General features: G+C 32.9%; 1 protein-coding gene across 1 annotated transcript in view; it reads left to right on the forward strand.

The window, feature by feature from the left end:
- The window catches only part of CSMD1 (CUB and Sushi multiple domains 1), a 519,811-nt gene that overhangs the window by 295,545 nt on the left and 204,988 nt on the right, over nucleotides 1-19,278 (forward strand). Inside the window, 5 exon segments of the mRNA XM_077151716.1 lie at nucleotides 3,113-3,290; nucleotides 5,277-5,422; nucleotides 11,724-11,804; nucleotides 13,018-13,131; nucleotides 17,421-17,609. Of these exon segments, the coding sequence (XP_077007831.1) occupies nucleotides 3,113-3,290; nucleotides 5,277-5,422; nucleotides 11,724-11,804; nucleotides 13,018-13,131; nucleotides 17,421-17,609 (708 nt within the window).

The raw sequence follows: 19,278 nt of genomic DNA on the forward strand, positions 1-19,278 counted from the left end.
TACTTGTTCTTTTCCTTCATAGTATTTATACAAATTGAATTTTGCACTTATTTAGTGTTTGTTGTCTCCTTTACACTATAACAGTAAAGCTCCCCCAAGACAGTGACCATGTCTCTGGTGCACTTCTATATTCCCAGCTCTAAGCACGCTTAGTGCTTAATAGAATCTCAATACAGGTCTTAGTTTCCTAGGGCTGCCCTCAGAAAGCACCATAACTGGGTGACTTAATACAACAGAAATTTATTGTCTCACACTTCTTGGAACTAGAAGTCTGAAATCAAGGCATCAGCAGGCTTCCTCTGAAATCTGCAGTGAACAGTTTTTTCCATGTCTTTTTCCTGGCTTCTAATGGTAGATTGTCAGCGCCCCATGGTATCTCTGGCTCTGTCATTACATGGCATTCTCCCATCTTCTTCTCTGTATCCAGTTTTCTCTCTTCTTCTAAGAACCAGTCGTACTGGAGTAGGGCACACTTTAATCCAGTTTGGCCTCATCTTAACTGTTAACTTTTTCAAAGATCCTGTTTCCAAATAGAGTCTTGTTCAGGGACCAGGGATTAGGACTGTTTATAGTTTCTTGGCTGCTGAAACAAATGCCGTTCAAAGAGTTGGCTTAACAACAGGAATTTATTGGCACGTGGTTTCAGAAGCGAGAAGGCTTGCTTCATCCCAGGGTTGGTATCTTCTGGCTGGCCATCAATTTTTGGAGTTCTTTGGCTTTTCTGTGACATGGCAATTTACATGGTGGCATCTTCTCCTTTCTCTTCTGGGTTCTGCTCCCCAGGGCTTCGTCTTTCTCTCTGTCTGAATTTCATTCTGCTTATAAAGAATTCCAGCAATCCAGATTAAAGCCTAAACTGATTCAGTTGGGCCATACTTTATTTGTTTTAACATCCTTAATAGATCTTTCTTATGATGGATCCACGCCCATCAGAATGCTGATCAAAATTGAAACATGTCCAAACTAGGGTATACAATTCAATCCATCGCAGGCTTGAATGCATCTTTCTTTGAGGGACACCACTCAATCCATCACAGTAATTTTTGTTGAAAAAGTGAGTGAATGGTTGTTTGAATATCACAAGTAAATCATGGCAAAGATAACTGACTTGTTCAATATCATAGAGCTGTTAAGTGAAATAATGATTTTCAGAAACCAAGGTGTGTGTCCTACTGAGAAATCATTCACTTCATTTCTTGTGCCCTTCAGGAGGTGGATGTCATATTTTGTGGTTTTGTTTTCACAATGGGATAGGTATTACTATGTATCAGGTGATTTATAATGATGAGATTCAACTTTAAAAAGCAAGAAAGCAAAAGAGAAATCTTAGATTTATAAGCCAAATAAACTAATTTCAGCTTATAATTAAGGTATTTCAGCCTAATTACTTCAAAATATTTATTATTAATTATTTTCTGTTTATTCTTTGTTCATTTACCAATTAGCCAAATATTTATTATCTATTATGCATCATGAGATGAGCTAGGCGGTGAGAATTAATGAAGGAGGTTTGGATATTATAGTATGTGGGAGGGAGTGGTAGCAAGACCCAGTCCTTACTTTCTGAGACTGACATTCTAACAGTTAAAAAGAGATAGCAACTCAGAATAGCTTTGTGACAAGTGACAGAAATCAAGATCATCTAGAGTAGTGTTGGATTAAGTTTGCCTAAAGTAACTAAGAAAGAATTGAAGGCAGTGGTGACATTTGAGTTGATTTTTAAAAATAGAGACAAATTCATCCTGGCTGCAAAATAGGAAAATAATAGTTACACTTTTGTGCAGGAAAATTAATATGAATGAAATTTGGAGTTGCAAACAAGTTTGGCATCTTCAGGGGACAGCAAGTAGTCTGCTGTGACAACAGCACAGTTTGCGGCCACATGGTACAGACTATAAATATCAGTATAGTCCAGGCCCTGATCTCGTGGAAATGGAGTCTCCAAGTGACAATTCGTTTTGCTAGATTACAAATCCAATCCCAAATCCAAGACGCCAAACCCCACTTATTCGTAATTATGCTGTACCATCCCCGAAGTGTTCCTCACAGTCTCTTCTATCTAATGAATTTATCCAAGACTAAGGCTTGGTTCAATCTATTTAACACTGATACACCTTCTATCTCTAAAATTAATATTCATCCGTACAATTTAGTTAGCAGTATATAGTATATTGCCTCATGGTATTTCATCAGAAATTAATTTGAATTGCTATTAAACACTTATTTTTGTTGATCTTTATATTGATTTGAGCCTACTCATTCCAGCTATATCATATACCTTTTGCAGCAAGTCTTTGAATGTCCCAGAAATGTCATGTAGTAATACTCATACCAAATCTATTGGCTTTTGATTTGATTTCAAGTCTACATGTCTATGATTTCAATGCAATAGATCAGTATCTGAATTCAAGAATACAATTTGGGTGATTTTACTAATGGATGATCATATCCTTTTTGAATAAATGATAAAAAAATTTTGCCAATGCAACATTAAATATGAACTTATTAAATAAAACAATAACACACTGATTAGATATCATTGTGATTATTCACATAATTGAAATCTTGTAAAATATGGAAGTGCTTTGACGAAGTACCAATTCTATGATTTTATCGTATTTCTTCAGCTGTAGATCTGTAAAGAATTGTTTAATGTCTTTGTTTCCAGGCAAATACACTTAGATGCCACTCTGACAACTTAAATAGATTTTAGACAGGTGGATTAAAAAAACCTAGCTCTATTTATGCGTACTTTTGACACCATCCATTGCATTGAATTGACATACATCAAAGTGGCCATTAGCTCAGTCACAGGTGGTAACTGAATAAGGATTATCATTTTTCAATCATATGGAAATGACTTTATACTGAAGGGATTTTGAAGGCTTGGAGAATATATTAGAAGAACTTAGATAATTTAGCCTAGAAGTAGAATTCTTCTCAGGTTTTAGACTGTAGGGGAATAAATTTGTTTCTGAAAAATATTTTATAATTATTTCTTATAATGGGAAATTTTAGCATACGGGACTATGGAGATTTAGAAATATTTAACTCTATTCTTTTGAATACTGACTATAATTGTCTTAACTTTTCTTTGCTTCCTTTTTTTTAGCTCCCTGTGGATATAACGTGACATCTCAGAATGGTACCATTTATTCCCCGGGATTTCCGGATGAATATCCGATTCTGAAGGACTGTATTTGGCTGATCACTGTGCCTCAGGGTCACGGAGTTTATATCAACTTCACCTTGCTGCAGACTGAGGCTGTTAATGATTATATTGCTGTTTGGTATGTGAAATTTTCAAGTGCAAACAATCTACAAATGTGAAAAGCTATTCTGACATCATTTTGACATCATTTACGTGTCACTTATTTATCAGATTACATAGTTAGAAATGAAGTTGCTAGAGGTATTTTGGGAAGAAATTTACCACCTAAGTCCAGAGATAAAGCAAATAAACACCATGTAATATGTTTGGGTTTTGCTAAATGATAGAAATATGCATGGTTACTTTGCATTATCCCAGTATATAAGAATATCCCAAGATAATTTTATTTTGCAATTTGTGTGTATCTTTTAAATAAAGCCTCTATAACCATTTGATATTTCTAGAAATATTGAGGAAATTATTATGCATAACCTTTCATCCATCCTTTATAAAAAGCAAAGAACTGCTCTTCCCTATAATATGTGGAAAATAATAAAGAACTAGAGACCAGGAGATGGCAGTTTATACTCTGCCTCTTTCTAATTAGGCACACAACTTGGATAAGTAACAAAGACTTCCTTAACTAAATTTTCATAACTATGGAAATTAATACCTCTACTTTGCTTTTGGAGAAAAGAGTTTATGGGAGAAGTAGGAAATGACAGTTCTCCTGCCATACAACTACTGGGCAGTAGGAAGGGTGTGTTCATTACCCAGATTTGAAGAACCTGCGTATGCTGTGGAATAAACCACCATAATAACCAAAGAGTAATGATGGTTAACAAGGCTGTGTGTGTGTGTGTGTGTGTGTGTGTGTGTGTGTTTGCATATGTGTGTATGTAGGTGTAGGTGTGTTTGGGTGGAAGTTTGTAAGGTAAGCATTGTGGTGGTTATTGGGAAGGGAACATGATGAGTTCAAGGAACCAGAACACATCAGGTATGGTGCGGCTGAACTTTCTTAAGAGTCCCAAAGAGATAATAAGAAGAGGTGACCTGGCAAGGACAAACAGGGACAGATAATACTGAGCTTTATAAATCATGTAAAGAATTTGGGCTTCATCCTAAATGCAATGAGGATCTGCTTAAGAGTTTTAAGGACATGGGCGGGCCGCGGTGGCTCAGCGGGCAAAGTGCTTGCCTGCTATGCCGGAGGACCTCGGTTCGATTCCCGGCCCCAGCCCATGTAACAAAAACGGAGAAACAGAATACAATAAAACAAGAAAATGTTTAAAAAAATGTTTCCCTTTCTTCCTTCCTTCCTTCCTTCTCTCTGTCTTTCCTTTAAAAAAAAAAAAAAAAAAAGAGTTTTAAGGACAATTATAAATTTGACCAGATTTCAGTTGCAGAATAACCAGTCTCAATTTGTGGAGAATATATTAGATGAGAGCAAAAAAGGAAGCTAGCTTTTGAAGCTATAGAAAGAAATTTTGGAGTGAAATGATAATGACCAAATTGTGGTTGCAAGGATGAGGAGAAATGACCTTGAAATTAACTGTACGAAATTGCTGTTTTCAAAAACAAAACAAAACAATACCAACAATTTGATGTGGATTACTCTCTATATTAAGAAGGTACAATAAGAATGTATAGAGTGATTATTGTCAGAACACCAAGGAAAGAGAAAGTCCTAAGTAGTCAGTTTTGTGACGATTGAACATCTTTCTATTTGAAAAACAGTATCTAGAGGATGATATTTCATTCAATTTTTAAAAATACTTCAGTTCAGCAGCAAAATTTCCATTAATTACACTTACAATGAAGTAAATGCCATTGTATTTAGACTTTAAAATGAGAAAATTCCAAAGGAAACTGATAAATAATATTGCAGTCACTAAAATAAATGTGACGATGTTTGTGACATTCCTCTGAAAAAGTCATCCTTGGAAGTTATGGGATGAGTCTGCTTTACTTTTCTAGGTTACAATGCCAGTGCTGTAGCCTGGAACATGAAGATCAGGCTATGTGCTTTTATTAACACAGTCCCACTGTATGGAGAAAAAGAATTATTGATTTAAGCTATAACTTAGCAGCATGCTATTCAGACTTACTTTTTCTCTCTTTCCAGGGATGGTCCTGATCAGAATTCACCTCAGCTAGGAGTTTTCAGTGGGAATACAGCCCTTGAAACAGCTTATAGTTCCACCAATCAAGTCCTGCTCAAGTTTCACAGTGACTTTTCAAATGGAGGTTTCTTTGTCCTCAATTTTCATGGTCAGTTTATTTTTACCCCTCTGATTAAGATGGAGAAATTCTATTTGATCCTTCCTGTAGTTAGCATATGCCTTGTTTTCATCTCAAGTCTCTTGACTGCCACCTAAACCCTGATAGGATTTTCTTGCAACCGAAGCCCGAGTTTTCTGTGATTATCTTTTTGCTTAGTGTTATCTTTACTATTTCACATTGTATCGTATCGAGTAGTAATATATAATATAAATATAAATATATATATATATAAATATAATATAAATATAATAATATCAAATTCACTCTGAGAGTTTCTAAGTGAAACTTGGATATGTGGGGACCATTGAAATACATTTGATCCCTTTCACAGATTTCCTCATACATGACTTCAAATGAAGTGCTATGCCAAATGCTGTGTAATCATGGACAGGGCAAAAGCTATCCTCTAAAGATTTTGAAAATGAACTCTAAACAACATGGTGAAAACAACGTTGTCCCTTATTTCTCTTCTGATGCTCTTAGAATTCCTTAGAAGAAGAAACAGAATGAAACCTTATCAAAACTAAATACCACAGTTAAATCAGTCCTTTCTCAGGATTCCAAGCATATCTAAAGTGTTTTTATAGAAATATTATGAATTCTAAAATTTGTATACTTTATTTCTTGGACTTCAGATCTTCCTCAACATTAAATTGTTAGGCACAGAGTTCTTAAGGATTCCACAGGAGACTGCAAGTCAAAGATTGACAGATTTATTGAAGGAATAAAGCAGGTGGGAGAGTGAAAGGGGAAAACCAGGTAGGAGCCTGGAATTGGCTCCAGCTTGAGGAGCCAGCAAGAAAAAGAGAAAATGGTTCCTGTTCTTTGTTCTGGGAACTGTGTTTTAAAGAGACAGTAACACCAGGAGGGGAGGGTGCACACTAGGTGATGTGGTGTTTCCAGATTGGATGGGGGCTTGTAACAGGCTTATGTCTGCATCCTTAGACCTGCCAAGGACACTGAGGGGGCTCTGCATGAAGAGTTCCTTTTGCTCTTAGAATTTTCTTTCTGAGACCCAGCATTCTTGTCTCTTTTTTTTTTTTTTAATAAAATTGTGTGAAGCTGCTGTTTGATGTGGGTTAGTGCCTTAGCTTAGCTTGAAGCAATTTTTGAAGGAATATGGGCATTGTGTTCTTTCACTGACTACTTCCTGAAGACAAAAGTTCATAGTTGAGGGTCAGGGGAGGGATTGCTTTGAACTGAGCAGGATGTAGTTGGGTTTTTTGGGTATTCTCTGTTGGAATGGGTCGGTAGCGATGTCTTCACTGTTGACAGGAACTGTAGCAGGAGTAGGGTTTAGAATTTTGCTGGTTGATTATGCTATTGACCTGTGAATAAATCTAGACACATTGGAGGAGGAAAATTAATATTAGGATAATTAAGGGCCCAATGAGGGGAAGCAGAATAGCTCATAAAGGGGTGGAGAAGAATGAAAGAGGATTTGAAAGAAAGGCAGAGGGATGAATGATGAGATTAGTTGCTATTTTTGGAGAGTTTAGCATGTTTGGGTTTTAGAACTTTTTTAGCATTGGAATAACTTGGAGGTTTCAGGTTTTTGAAAGACAAACTTAATAAGTAAAGTTTTATAGGATACTAGGTATTTTTAGGATTTTTGCTATACTGTGGGTTGGGGTTTGCCATGTTGTGGCAGTTTGCTGTAGTTGGTTGAAGTTGTGTAAGATAACCTCCAGAATAACCTGTTGACGCGATATGAAATTTTTTAGCATTGGAACTCTATGTTTTCCCCCTTTTGATTAGTTTATCCATGATGTGAGGGCCAGTGTTATTTTTCGGAGCTTATGTCTCACAGTGCCGGGGCCAGCTATGCTTTGCGACGATAGGGCCCGCTATGTTTTATGCTGCCAGTGCCAGGTTTACACTCCTGGAAATTATGGCCTGCACTGGGGGGAAGCTTAGCTTGGCTTAGAGAGAGACCACATTTGAGTAACAGCAGGGATTTTCTGGAGATGACTCTTAGGCACTAATGTTAAGGTTTAGTTTCTTATTACAGAAATAAGTTTTATAAGGGCAAGCCTTAAAATTGAGGCCATGGTTACCTGGGGAATTCATAATAGTTTTATTTTTACCAGTTTTTCAAGAGACTTTGCAGACACTTTTATTTTTTTTGCCACAAATATTATGAAAAAACATTAGGATTTTTTCCCTTATTCCAGGTATTATATTAAATAAAGCTGAATTAGGTTGCTTAATTTATTAGAAAGATTAAATTAATGCAAATTTTGGACAAAATAAATGTACTTTTTTCTTTTTTTTTTTTTTTTTTTAGTTTTTAACTATTGCTGTGTGAACCCATGTTAATTTTTAGAGTTGGAGAACTAAATTTGAGTTTCAGATGCCATAGAGACACTTAAAGTCCCAGGGAGCTATTAGGCTATACAAAGAGTAAAACACCTCAGAATTTAAAGATAAAAAAGTTTATAATATAAGCTTTAACCTTTATAAGTATTTCCTAATGAAATTATTTTTAGAAATAAATTATTCGACAGCATTTTATGTTAACAAATTACAGCAGAGTCCTTGCTTTGCTTTACTAAGTATATTAGAGCAGAGCAGTGCAACTATTTGGCTGTTTCTCTGATCTGCAATTTTTTAAAGAAAAACTAAAACTTTGATTAATAATAGCATACCATTGCTTAATATTATATTGATTAATTTTAGAATATAATGTGATCAGTGAGAACATTGTTAAATTTTTAGAAATTTTCTATAGCTTATACATATATAAATTTTTTATTTATTTAAATTTAATTAATAACAAGATAGAAAATTTCTTGTAAGTATTGTAATATTTCCCAAACATTTCTTATGCAATAGATTAGTTATTTTAGTATTTTATTTATACAAGGTGAAAGAATAAATTATTTGTAACAGTTTTTCCGTAACAATGAGAAGATTTGTCTTCTGGAAATAAAGGATAATTTTTAACATAAGCATTAATAAGAAATATTATTTTGATGTAAAATATCTTAGACACAGTACTTGGATGATTAAGAAAAATTGTTTTGTTTTATTTCTTAAGAATCCAGGTTAAAAGAACACAGGGAAAATTTAGCTTTACTTTTGTGTGAATACTTAGCTTAACACAAAAGCTTCTCTTTTTTTTGAAATATATGATAAATAGACCTATTAAATTTTGCTTAGCACTGATTATGATTGAATTTATTTCTATAAACCTTTTATAACTCTTTACAATTATTTAGAATTTATACTATAACAAATAAAACTTATTTCCTTTATTTATTCAAGGCTTGTAGTTTACAATGACTATAATAAACAAAATGTAATTTTTAAAACTTTTTATCACTTTTTGCATTTATTTCACCTATAGTTTTTATTTATTTAGACTGTATATAATTAGAAATAAATTTTATAATAAATTTAGAAAGGTTTTGAACTTGTGTATTTCTTTTTAATAGCAGTAACAGATACATTAGTATACTGAAATATCTCTCATATTTACTTTTCCATAATGTTTTTTTCATAATTCCCTTTTATGTATTTTTAAATTATTCTGTTTTTAAATAGGCCTTTAAATAGTTATTGTATTGATCACTGCTTATGAATTAGTAAATAAATGACATTTACCTGTTTTTTATGCACTTGGGTTTGGTACTGCCTTTAATTTTGCTAGTTGACTACTGCCTTTTTCTTATGACTATTTTTAAACTTTTGTCTTTTGAGGAGAAAATGATTGATTTCTGGGCCACATGGTGTTTTTGATGCTGTTGTGCTATTTTATTTTTGTAAGTAAAGCTGAGAAGATTTGGTTAAACAAATTATTATACTCTTTAATATTATGTAAAAAAGATTAATTACTGACAGAAGATTAGCAAATGTTTCAATTTTTATAACATTCCTTAAATGTTTTTGTGCAACTTAAAACATATTAAATGAATTTTATCTTTAACATTTTATTTTTATAAAATTAAAGAACAAATTTTGTGCAACTGTTTAGAATAAAAAGATATCTTTTACAGTTTGACTTTTAGAAAGCAAAAGGTTAAAAGTTATTAGGTTTGAAACAATATTTGGTTCTTTACTTTAACTAAAGCTGAGGGAAAAAGCTTAGCCTTTTTAAACAATGAGATTATTCATTTTTCTTACACAGCCAACGACATGATAAAGTTAACATAAAGCACAAGAAGTTATTTTGATAAAACACGGACTTTCTACTTTTTTACACTGATTACTTAGAAAAGACTTTATAACTTTTTATTAAAACAGGCCAACAGTCCAAGAAAACTTTGTTACTCTAACACAGTGAAAACTAAATTTTACTCTTGCATTAGGATATTATTTGATATCAAAGTTTTAAACAACTTTATAAACAGACCAATTAATTTTTTTACTTTGACTATAAAAGAACTTTCATGATTAGTAATCAGTTATGAACATGTGACTAGTGCAAATGCATGAACACCCCGATTAATAATTAGACTGAACACACTAGCTAATAAATAAGTATCAACTGCTGAAAACAGACATTAATTTCTACTATAACCAGGTAACACACTGGCTAGCACTAAAACAGATTTGCTTAATTTTATTAAACATTAATTAATTATTGGATTACTTATCTTTTAAGAGTATAGTTAATGGACAAATTTAGGTCATGTCCTTAATCCTGTATAGAGCACACACCAAATGCATTAATTAACAGTTAAATAGACATAAAAACTTATCACATTAATTAACAATTAACCAATAATTTGTTAGGCTTTGACAGGGGAATGGTCAGCAGAATTGAAGTGACTAATGAATGCCTCCATTGGGGGAGGGGCAGAGGTATAAAAGGTTTTTTATGAATGATTCCTCAGCGTTAGTTGAGGAATTTGTTGAGGGGCAGAAAGCTTAGAAGGTTTTTTATGAAGGAGGCAAAGTGGTAGACAAATTTTGTTAAGTTTGAGAGCAGGGGCTTTTGTGTACCATTGAGCTGAATAAAATTATTAAGTTTGGTGAAAGTTTGCTAGTTGAGAGTGCCATCTTGTGGCTAACGTTTTGGTTGTTCTAAAGGGAATTGCAACCAAACTGAATTGTAGAGTTCAAATTTTAATTAAAATGTAGAGGGGGTTGTTACGTGCTTGGGACTTTGCTTACTGCAGGCTTACTGGAGATCTGCCATTCTGCTCATGAAGGTAATGTTGGAGGCTTATGGGCAGGTATAGTTTTAAGTGAGACTAACTTACCTAGATCCATGATCTAGTCACAACAACAAAGCAGGTGTCTCTGGTTTGTCATCGAGGACCAGGGAAGTGCATGCAGTTGTTTGCTCAGGGCATCCCCCAAGCTTGGACTGCTGCATGATAAAATGCTCTTGGAGCTGGAGAGTTTTGACCAAGTGCTCAGATTTTTCAGGCCAATAAAAATGCTTGGGGATCTGGCCAGGACACCATGTTAAAACAGGCCCCAATGCCATGGGGTGGCCATATATGGGACACAAAACTCTGAAGGGGAGGATCTGGGTAGAGAGACACCACTTACTTAGGGCCAAATTAGTTGTAGATGTTTGAGTGCCATGGATATGAGCTAGTGTCACTTTAAGATGGTCTGAGCCTGTGAACCCAAACTGTGTATCACATGGGAACGATAGTAACCATGCAGTTCATGAAACAGAGTGACTGGGAGGCTGCTCCTATAGTCCCGAGGGGCCAGAAATTCAAACTTCAGTCTAATCTCTATTCCTGGGTTTCGGCACCAGATATTAGGCATGGCGTCCTGACACTGAGTCAAAGATTCACAGATTTATTGAAGGAATAATGCAGGGAGGAAGCAGGTGGAGAGCAAAAGGGAAAAAGCAGGGAGGAACTTGAAATTGGCTCCCTCCTGGTGAGCCAGCAGGAAGAAAGGAAAAATAGCTCCCGTTTTTGTTCTGGGAGCTGTGTTTTAAAGGGACAGTGACACCAAGAGGGAGGGTACCCACTAGGTGGGGTGTTAGTTTCCTGATTGGATGGGGGCTTATAGCAGGTTTATATCTGGGTCCTTGGCAGGTCCAAGTACCCTGATTAGTGGTGTTGATGGGGGCTCTGCATCAAGAGTTCCTTTTGCTCTAAGAATTTTCTTTCTGAGACCTAACATAAATAATCTTATAAGAGTTTGAATTTTTAGTGAGAATTTTATAAAACGATATTAATTAATTTATAAATGAATATAATAAATTATTGAGTGGATATACTCAATATAACAATTTTAAGAGCGCTGCTTTTTATAGCAATTTGTTTAATCTGTAAATATAATTGCTCTGATTATTTTGTTTTCATAAACCATTTAGCATTTCAGCTCAAGAAGTGTCAGCCACCACCAGCAGTACCACAGGCAGAAATACTTACTGAGGATGAGGATTTTGAAATAGGTAATTTTTTTTATTATAATACCATTAAATCAACCTGACTTTTATATACCCAGTCCCACCTACAGTAATTACTCAGACTAGTAAATTGTCTGTCAGAAAAAAATATCCTCAAAGCAGCACTGGGGATTTATACATAAATAGAGATCATGTATTAAATAGATACACTTTTTTCCCTTCATCTCCATATATATTTTTTCTTTTGCCATCTGAGTTTTGTTTTTGTTGTGGCACATTTTTTCGAATTTATATTTAATATATTTCCTATTTACATTATACATAAAGAGATTATGTATCATATAGCTATGTTCTTTCCCTTCATCTCCATATATATATATTTTTTTTTGCCATCTGAGTTTTGTTTTTGTTGGAGTGCATTTTTTTCCTATTGCATTTATGAGTGACTAGTTTTCTTATGTATAAAGTTTTCAAAGACAGATTTGAGCAAATATCTGCGTTAGCTTTGGGGAACATATCCACATACTTGAGGAAGAACTTAGTCATTGGTAGCAAAAATAATGATTACTATAAAATTGACCTTTCATTGATACTGGAATATAATTGATAAGTACATTTAATGTTAAAATTTAGAAGTTCTGCTTTATCATTTTATAATAATGATCTAGTGGATTAATTGATCTTCAGGGCATATTAAGAAAACAGTTGTGGTATAGGTAAAAATATAGTAACCCAGAATTTCTTAATTCCAATTAGAAAGGATTTCTCCTATTGTCACACAGTGTATCAGACCATTGTCAAACCATGTAACCCAATTTTGCCCTACTTACAATGGCTTATTAATTGGAGCATTGTGTTAACCATACTAGGGTCATAGATTAGTCATCTCTGTGGATGTGTTAAAAACACTCTATTCTATAATCTTACACTCCAAGGATCTACTTCACTTTTTTTAAATTTTGATTTTAATTTTAATTTTTTGGTAATCATGGAGGAAGGGAAAAGAACATAAATGCATCAATCTTGGATAAAACAACTTGCCACATTTTCCATATTGACAGTGTTTAAGGTGCTATTTTTATAAATGAAGAACTGAAAATGCTAATATTTTATTAAATGGACTAAAAATAAATACAAACATTGGTTCTGAAATGATTTATACATTGACTTATGTCTTAAGTAATCATATCTATCTAGTATATTTACATCATATGTCATAAAAACATTATCTCCAAGTATATTTTGTTGACTCTTTTAGGAGATTTTGTGAAGTACCAGTGCCACCCTGGTTACACTTTATCAGGGACTGACATTCTGACCTGTAAGCTCAGTTCCCAATTGCAGTTTGAAGGTTCTCTCCCAACATGTGAAGGTATGTCCAGTTTGATGCTAAAAATATACTAGTTCAACATAGAAAAATGTATTGTCTGTGTTGGTCTGAATTTAATCTCCATCTGAATTATGATCCCACTGAAATTAAAATAAAATGCTAATGGAATTATCTAATTACATTTTCTCTTGTAGCTAGCTTAGAAAATAAATCAAAGCCACATCAAATAAAAAATCATGTTTTCCCTGACAATTCATTATGAAAAATTGCAAACAGATGGTAAAGTTGAAAGAATTTTACAATAAAAGTCTCAATACCTATCTACCTAGGTTCTACTCAATGCTTCCTCTATACATCTGCTACTTTTCTATTCATATATTGATCCATCTTATATTTTTGATGCATTTCAAGATAAATGGCAGACATCAGTACACATGTCCCTAAATACTTCAGCATGAATATAAAAATTAACTGGTGTTCAAATATTCTTACTTTTGATGAAAATTTTTAAACAGTGAAATACCCCTATATTGCACATCATATGCAAATTTCTTATGCTTTTTACATGTCTTTAAAATATATAGACTGTGGGCAACAGCATGGATAATATACAATAAAAGAACAAAATCTGACACTGAATCCACTGATTACACTGGTTAGAATATAAGTAGATCACTTTAAAATGGCATTTTAAAGGCATCACTTTCAAGCACCACTGCAAGGAAAAAGACTTGAAAAAGTATAAATAAGATGAAATGGCTCAATATTAGAATTAATATTGACTTGCCTGTCACAAAGAGTTTCAAATTAAAATAGACTTTTTAAAAAAGGAAATGGAGCTCAGATATCTTCTACCAAATAGTTGAACACTTAAGCACGTAATTAAAACCCTTTCTTAAGCACTTATTCTTCAATTTGATTGGGCTCAAGTGGGAGTCAATCCCCAAACAAGTTCTTGATGAAAAGTTATGTATCTTTTAGTCACAATTCTTCAAGTACCACAATTTTTTTAGAAAATTGGTTTTGAAAATTATAACCATTTCTAGGGAAGTGATAGGAGTAGATTGCTCTCTTGAATTAGTGTTATACTCAGATAAATATTACCTTGCTAGGTACTTATCTCAATTTAGAAAAAAAAACTAAGCAAGAGATATCTCAAACGTGACATTTCTGATGTTGAAGAATCACTCCAAAAAGAAAAGAGCAGTGTTCAACACGGTTTGGAACCATGAAATGCATGGAGCTTCCAGGAAGGAGGAAGCAGCTCCTGTAGCTTCTATTTAGGGTGTGTTTGGGGAAAGTGATATAAAATGGGGCTGGAAACCTAGAGTAGGGTTAGATATTAAAAGGTCATCGATGTCATTTGGGCTTCATCCTGTAGACAGTGGTGAACCATCAGTGATTTTGAGAAATGTAAGTGGTATTCATTTTTTATAAAATTAGAAACAAACTTTAAATGAAAGTAAATTGGTGACCTGATAATGAATTTCCTTTGGAAAGCAACAGAGGGAGTCCATAGAAAAATGTCAGTCCCTGACAGCTTTCTTCTGTGCACCTATGATAACGAACATTCATTTTTAAGTGATCCGAATTACAGCTTTTCCCAGTTGCTTACAGGGGTTCTCAGTTTCCTTGATTTTCTTATAGTGTAGTAACGATAAGAATTAATCTTAATGATTATAAATCTTAATGTTTGACATATGACTTTTTGAAGGTGCAAGGTGCATTAAATAATAGGCTTTGGTTTTAAGCCAATTATGCAGACTCTAAAGTGCAAAATAAATGTATTGTAGTTGCAAGTTCCTTTCAGAGTGTTTTTGGTAGAAATCTCAAGCAGATGCTTCCCTGTGGTGGGAGGTTTCTGAGAGTCCTTTTAGAGTCTCAATGTATTTTTGATGTGTGATTGTGGCTACAAAAATGAACAGCTCATCTGTGGAAAAGCCTTCAGCCACTTCAACCCTTCCCACTGTAAGTGGGTGCTGCTCCTAGCAACGGTTTATAGGAAAGAACATGAAGGAAAGTGTACATACGAAAGGAACAAGAAAAACAAAATGATTCAAAAATGTTTTAGCTCATGGGGAAATGTACAAATTCATTAAAAATGTATTTCTGAAAAAATATTATTGTGTTGTAAGAAAAATAATACAAATGATTTCACTTATATTTTCATTATCTTCTCTAAAAACCCAGAAACAGCATTTTAAAAATTGAAGGTCTAAGAAAAGCTATACTTAATATTCCGTCTCTATTTTATAATCACTGCATTCAAGCCCTGGAATGTGGCATTGATTCTTCAGGTAGATTTTAGCAAATCATAGAATGTTTCCTATTTCCAGATGGTCTGAAGTTCCAGTCTCATCTAGTAAGCATAACTGTAATGACAAAACCACATTCTCCATATATATATAAGTAGGGGCAGATGCATTTGTTAAATATTTTCTTAAATGTAATACCATAAAAAAATTATTTGCTCTGGTAGCATCATTATGTCAGGCAAAAGGCAGGCATATGTTCAAATCATCACCATGTCTTTGTGACATAGTGCTTTAGGTTTAAGAAAAGTATGTACATATATTTGATATTAATTATAACACTGAGGGGTAGCTATTATTGCCTTCAATTTGCATCAGAGTCAAGAAAACTTCTAGCTCTTATTCCAAAGTCCATACAAGTCTGTGGAGTTTAAAAACCTCTAGGTCCTGCACTATTTAACTTTATAGATATAAAATCTAGCTTATTTTCTTACTTTCACTTTTTATTGTTTTTGAAATATAAACAATGAATGGGCACAATATTTATAATATAATTTTGCCACCATCACAGAAGAAAAGAACATGAAATTGTTTTAGGCTGTGTGAGTATTTTAGGATTATTTTTGTCCCTATTATTTGCCATTATTTTATCATCTGTAAATATTTTTAAACTCTGACATAAGATGCATATCTTTAAAGTGCTATGTGAAATGTTTCATCTTTATTCTTATGCCTAAATATTTTCTCTATATTAATGCATATACCAATTAGAATACTAAGAAAAATAAAAGAATACAGCAAAAAATTAATAAATTTTAAGAGAGGTTAGCTTGAATAAAAGCACATTTTATAAACTTTACTGTCCTGTTTGGGAAAAGTATTTTTGAAAGTATAAATTAATAATGCACATATAATTAATTAATTAAAAGGAGGTAACTCAACATATAAGACATATGTCCTTTTGAAAATTTCTTTTTTCATTAAGTAAAAGTTGATCATTTAACATTTTTAAACACATAGTTTTGTTACACCTCTGTTTATAAACCATTGCCAACAACAGAAATAATTTTCTACTAATAGTGCTATAGATGAAGCGCTATTTCTGGAATATATTTTATTTCACAAATGAAAGAAAATTATAGTTAAAGGAAGCTTGTTGATGATTTTCTTTTTTGCACTTTAATAACTGTGGAAGTAGAGGAATGAGGAAAAAGAAAGGAGAGGAAAAATGTGTCAATATCTTCATATCTTAATGATTCATTCACAATAAATCCATCCATTATACATCATTAATTCTATCTTATATAGTTAGAAAATGAGGTGTCTAATGAGGGCTTGTGTCCAGCTCTCTCTGATTTATTCTCTTACTTCTCTCACAAGCAATCTCATCAAATGAATTATTACATCTAATTATTGTAGGTCATTCACATTAAATTTTGATATTCTAAAACAGAAGTAACTGTTTTTCTTCTATTGTTACATGCAATTCCACAATATTTTTATTAGGTTACATTGAAATGGTGAGTGTCTACCTGGTAGTTGAATTGAGTAAGCACAATTTGATGCATTGGAAGTACTTCCAGGTTCAGGAGTAAGCACTTAAGAGAATGAATGCTTTCAGATTCAGAGTTTCTTCTCAATTCTGCACCTAACTCAAGTTATGTTGCCCTTTGATTAGCTGTGTGACTTTGGGTCTGTGATTTAATCTCTTTAAACCTAGGTTTCCTTAGACTTAAAGTGGATCTCTGTGTCGCTCACTGTTTCTTTCTCTGTCTCTTTTACAGACACACACACATGCAAACACTTGTATAAATATGTATGCATGCACATATATGTATGCGTGTATGTTTATGTGTATATATGCATATATATAATTACCTTTTAAATCATAGTATAAAACAAAAACATCAGCTAGTGTTACTCAGTGTGGATCTCCTGTGTTTAGCATCCTGTATAAAACTTGATCAGTGTTCAATAAGATGTTATTGTTTTTTTTCCCTTGTGTATACAAGATAGAATCTATGCTATTAGAGCTGGATTCATTTCAAGAAAAACTTTTAACAGTATTTTTTTCTTTAGCACAATGTCCAGCTAATGAAGTCCGTACAGCATCATCTGGAGTAATACTCAGTCCAGGATATCCAGGAAACTATTTTAATTCCCAGACTTGCTCTTGGAGTATTAAAGTGGAATCAAACTATAATATTACCATCTTTGTGGATACATTTCAAAGTGAAAAGCAATTTGATGCATTGGAAGTTTTTGATGGTAAGTTCCTTTAATTTCTGTGACCTGTACATAAAGTAATAAAAATACTACTGTAATGTCTTTAGTAACGCATGGACTTGAATATGTATGTTCCCCCCCAAAAAATAACAAATAACGAATTACTCTGGGACTTGTGCATTCTTAGAGACTAAGTGGTCTGTAAAACATTACAGTACTAGTGTCAATTTTGCAACTTTTCAAACAATTAAAATACTTAATGATCGATTCTGAAAAGTACTAAATTTACTTTAACCATTCTTTAATGTGAATAATTGATCTCAAACATCTCTTCCTTTCTCTCCTAAGTTTTACATCGATTCAGAAAATATTTTAGGAAATTTAAGAGGTCTAGAAGTATTTTAATCACTATCAATGATTATTTTTCTAGCAATATATAAAAATAGTAGTTCACAGAGATTTCTGGATGATATAGTGCTAGAAGACTTTTTAATATACAAGTTAGAAATAAAAATGAGATACAGTTGACTGAAGAGATGTTAATCTTGTTTCGCACGAGTCTTATAATTTTCTTATAGAATCTGAAAGAACATTTTAATATAATTAAGCTATGCTTAAAAATAATGTTTGTGATTGAATTGTTAATTTCAAATGGAACTGAACTTAATAGTTTTCTTTGAATAGAAACATCATCAGAGACCAGCAAATTAGGCCAAAATAAAATTACTGCTATTCTTAATAACAGGGTTTTCACATACTAATGATTTCTCATTGAGTTCAGATAAATAATCAATTCAGTGAAAATAAAATGTAATTTATTCTATGTATGTTTGAATATATTTTATTGACTTGATAAATTATAACAGTCAAATTTCTTGTATGATTAGATACCACATGAATCAGTTTTTGTATTTCCAAAGATGAACTACCAAATTAAAATAAAATTCACATTTATATACATAGAAAAAGAGGACTGAAGAAAAATAATTTTAGTTTTGGAGGTTTTTTCTTCTTAAGTGTATGCTAAAACAGACAATATACAGGTAAAGGCTTCCACTTTTGTCTTTTGGATGCATAGAAGTGATTCATTAGCCAAGTACATATATCGTGCTTCAAGTATAAATAAGGATGTCAAGAAAAAGCTATACTGAAACTATTAGGTTTCATAAAAAATTAAAAGAAAAGCTATCTATATCTACCATCTAACATCCTATACACATATGTACATAAATTATTCATGTTCCTTTTTTTCACATTTGTTGCATTGGACTTGAGCTGACAATAATTCTATGTCTCCTAATTTCAGGAGCAAAATTATTATCAATAACTTATTCACTAATTGCATTTAATTTGATCTCTCCCAAAATGTGGAGAGAGCACTACCATTTAAAACAATAAGCAAAGTAGACAATAGAGACACTCTCTTAACAGTTGCTGTCAAAATTTTCAGAGATCTATGACTAGGTTCATTGCAGTCTCAAAGATTTTTCTATAAAATGAAAGGTCAGAGTTTTAAATGACTCTTTTTTTTTAAGCGGTGGCATTTTTGTTGTAGTAAATGTCATGTTCATTGCATATTTTTTTTGGGTAAGTCAGAGGTTCTATTGTAGCTCATAAGTTGACTGAAAAACATGCTGAATATATTGATTTTAAACTTTATTAGCCCAGGAGAATATCACTCTCCATGGCTCAAGTAGTAGATTTTCTGCAA

Source organism: Tamandua tetradactyla, chromosome 3 (assembly GCF_023851605.1).
Source record: "Tamandua tetradactyla isolate mTamTet1 chromosome 3, mTamTet1.pri, whole genome shotgun sequence".
Classification (NCBI taxonomy): domain Eukaryota; kingdom Metazoa; phylum Chordata; class Mammalia; order Pilosa; family Myrmecophagidae; genus Tamandua; species Tamandua tetradactyla.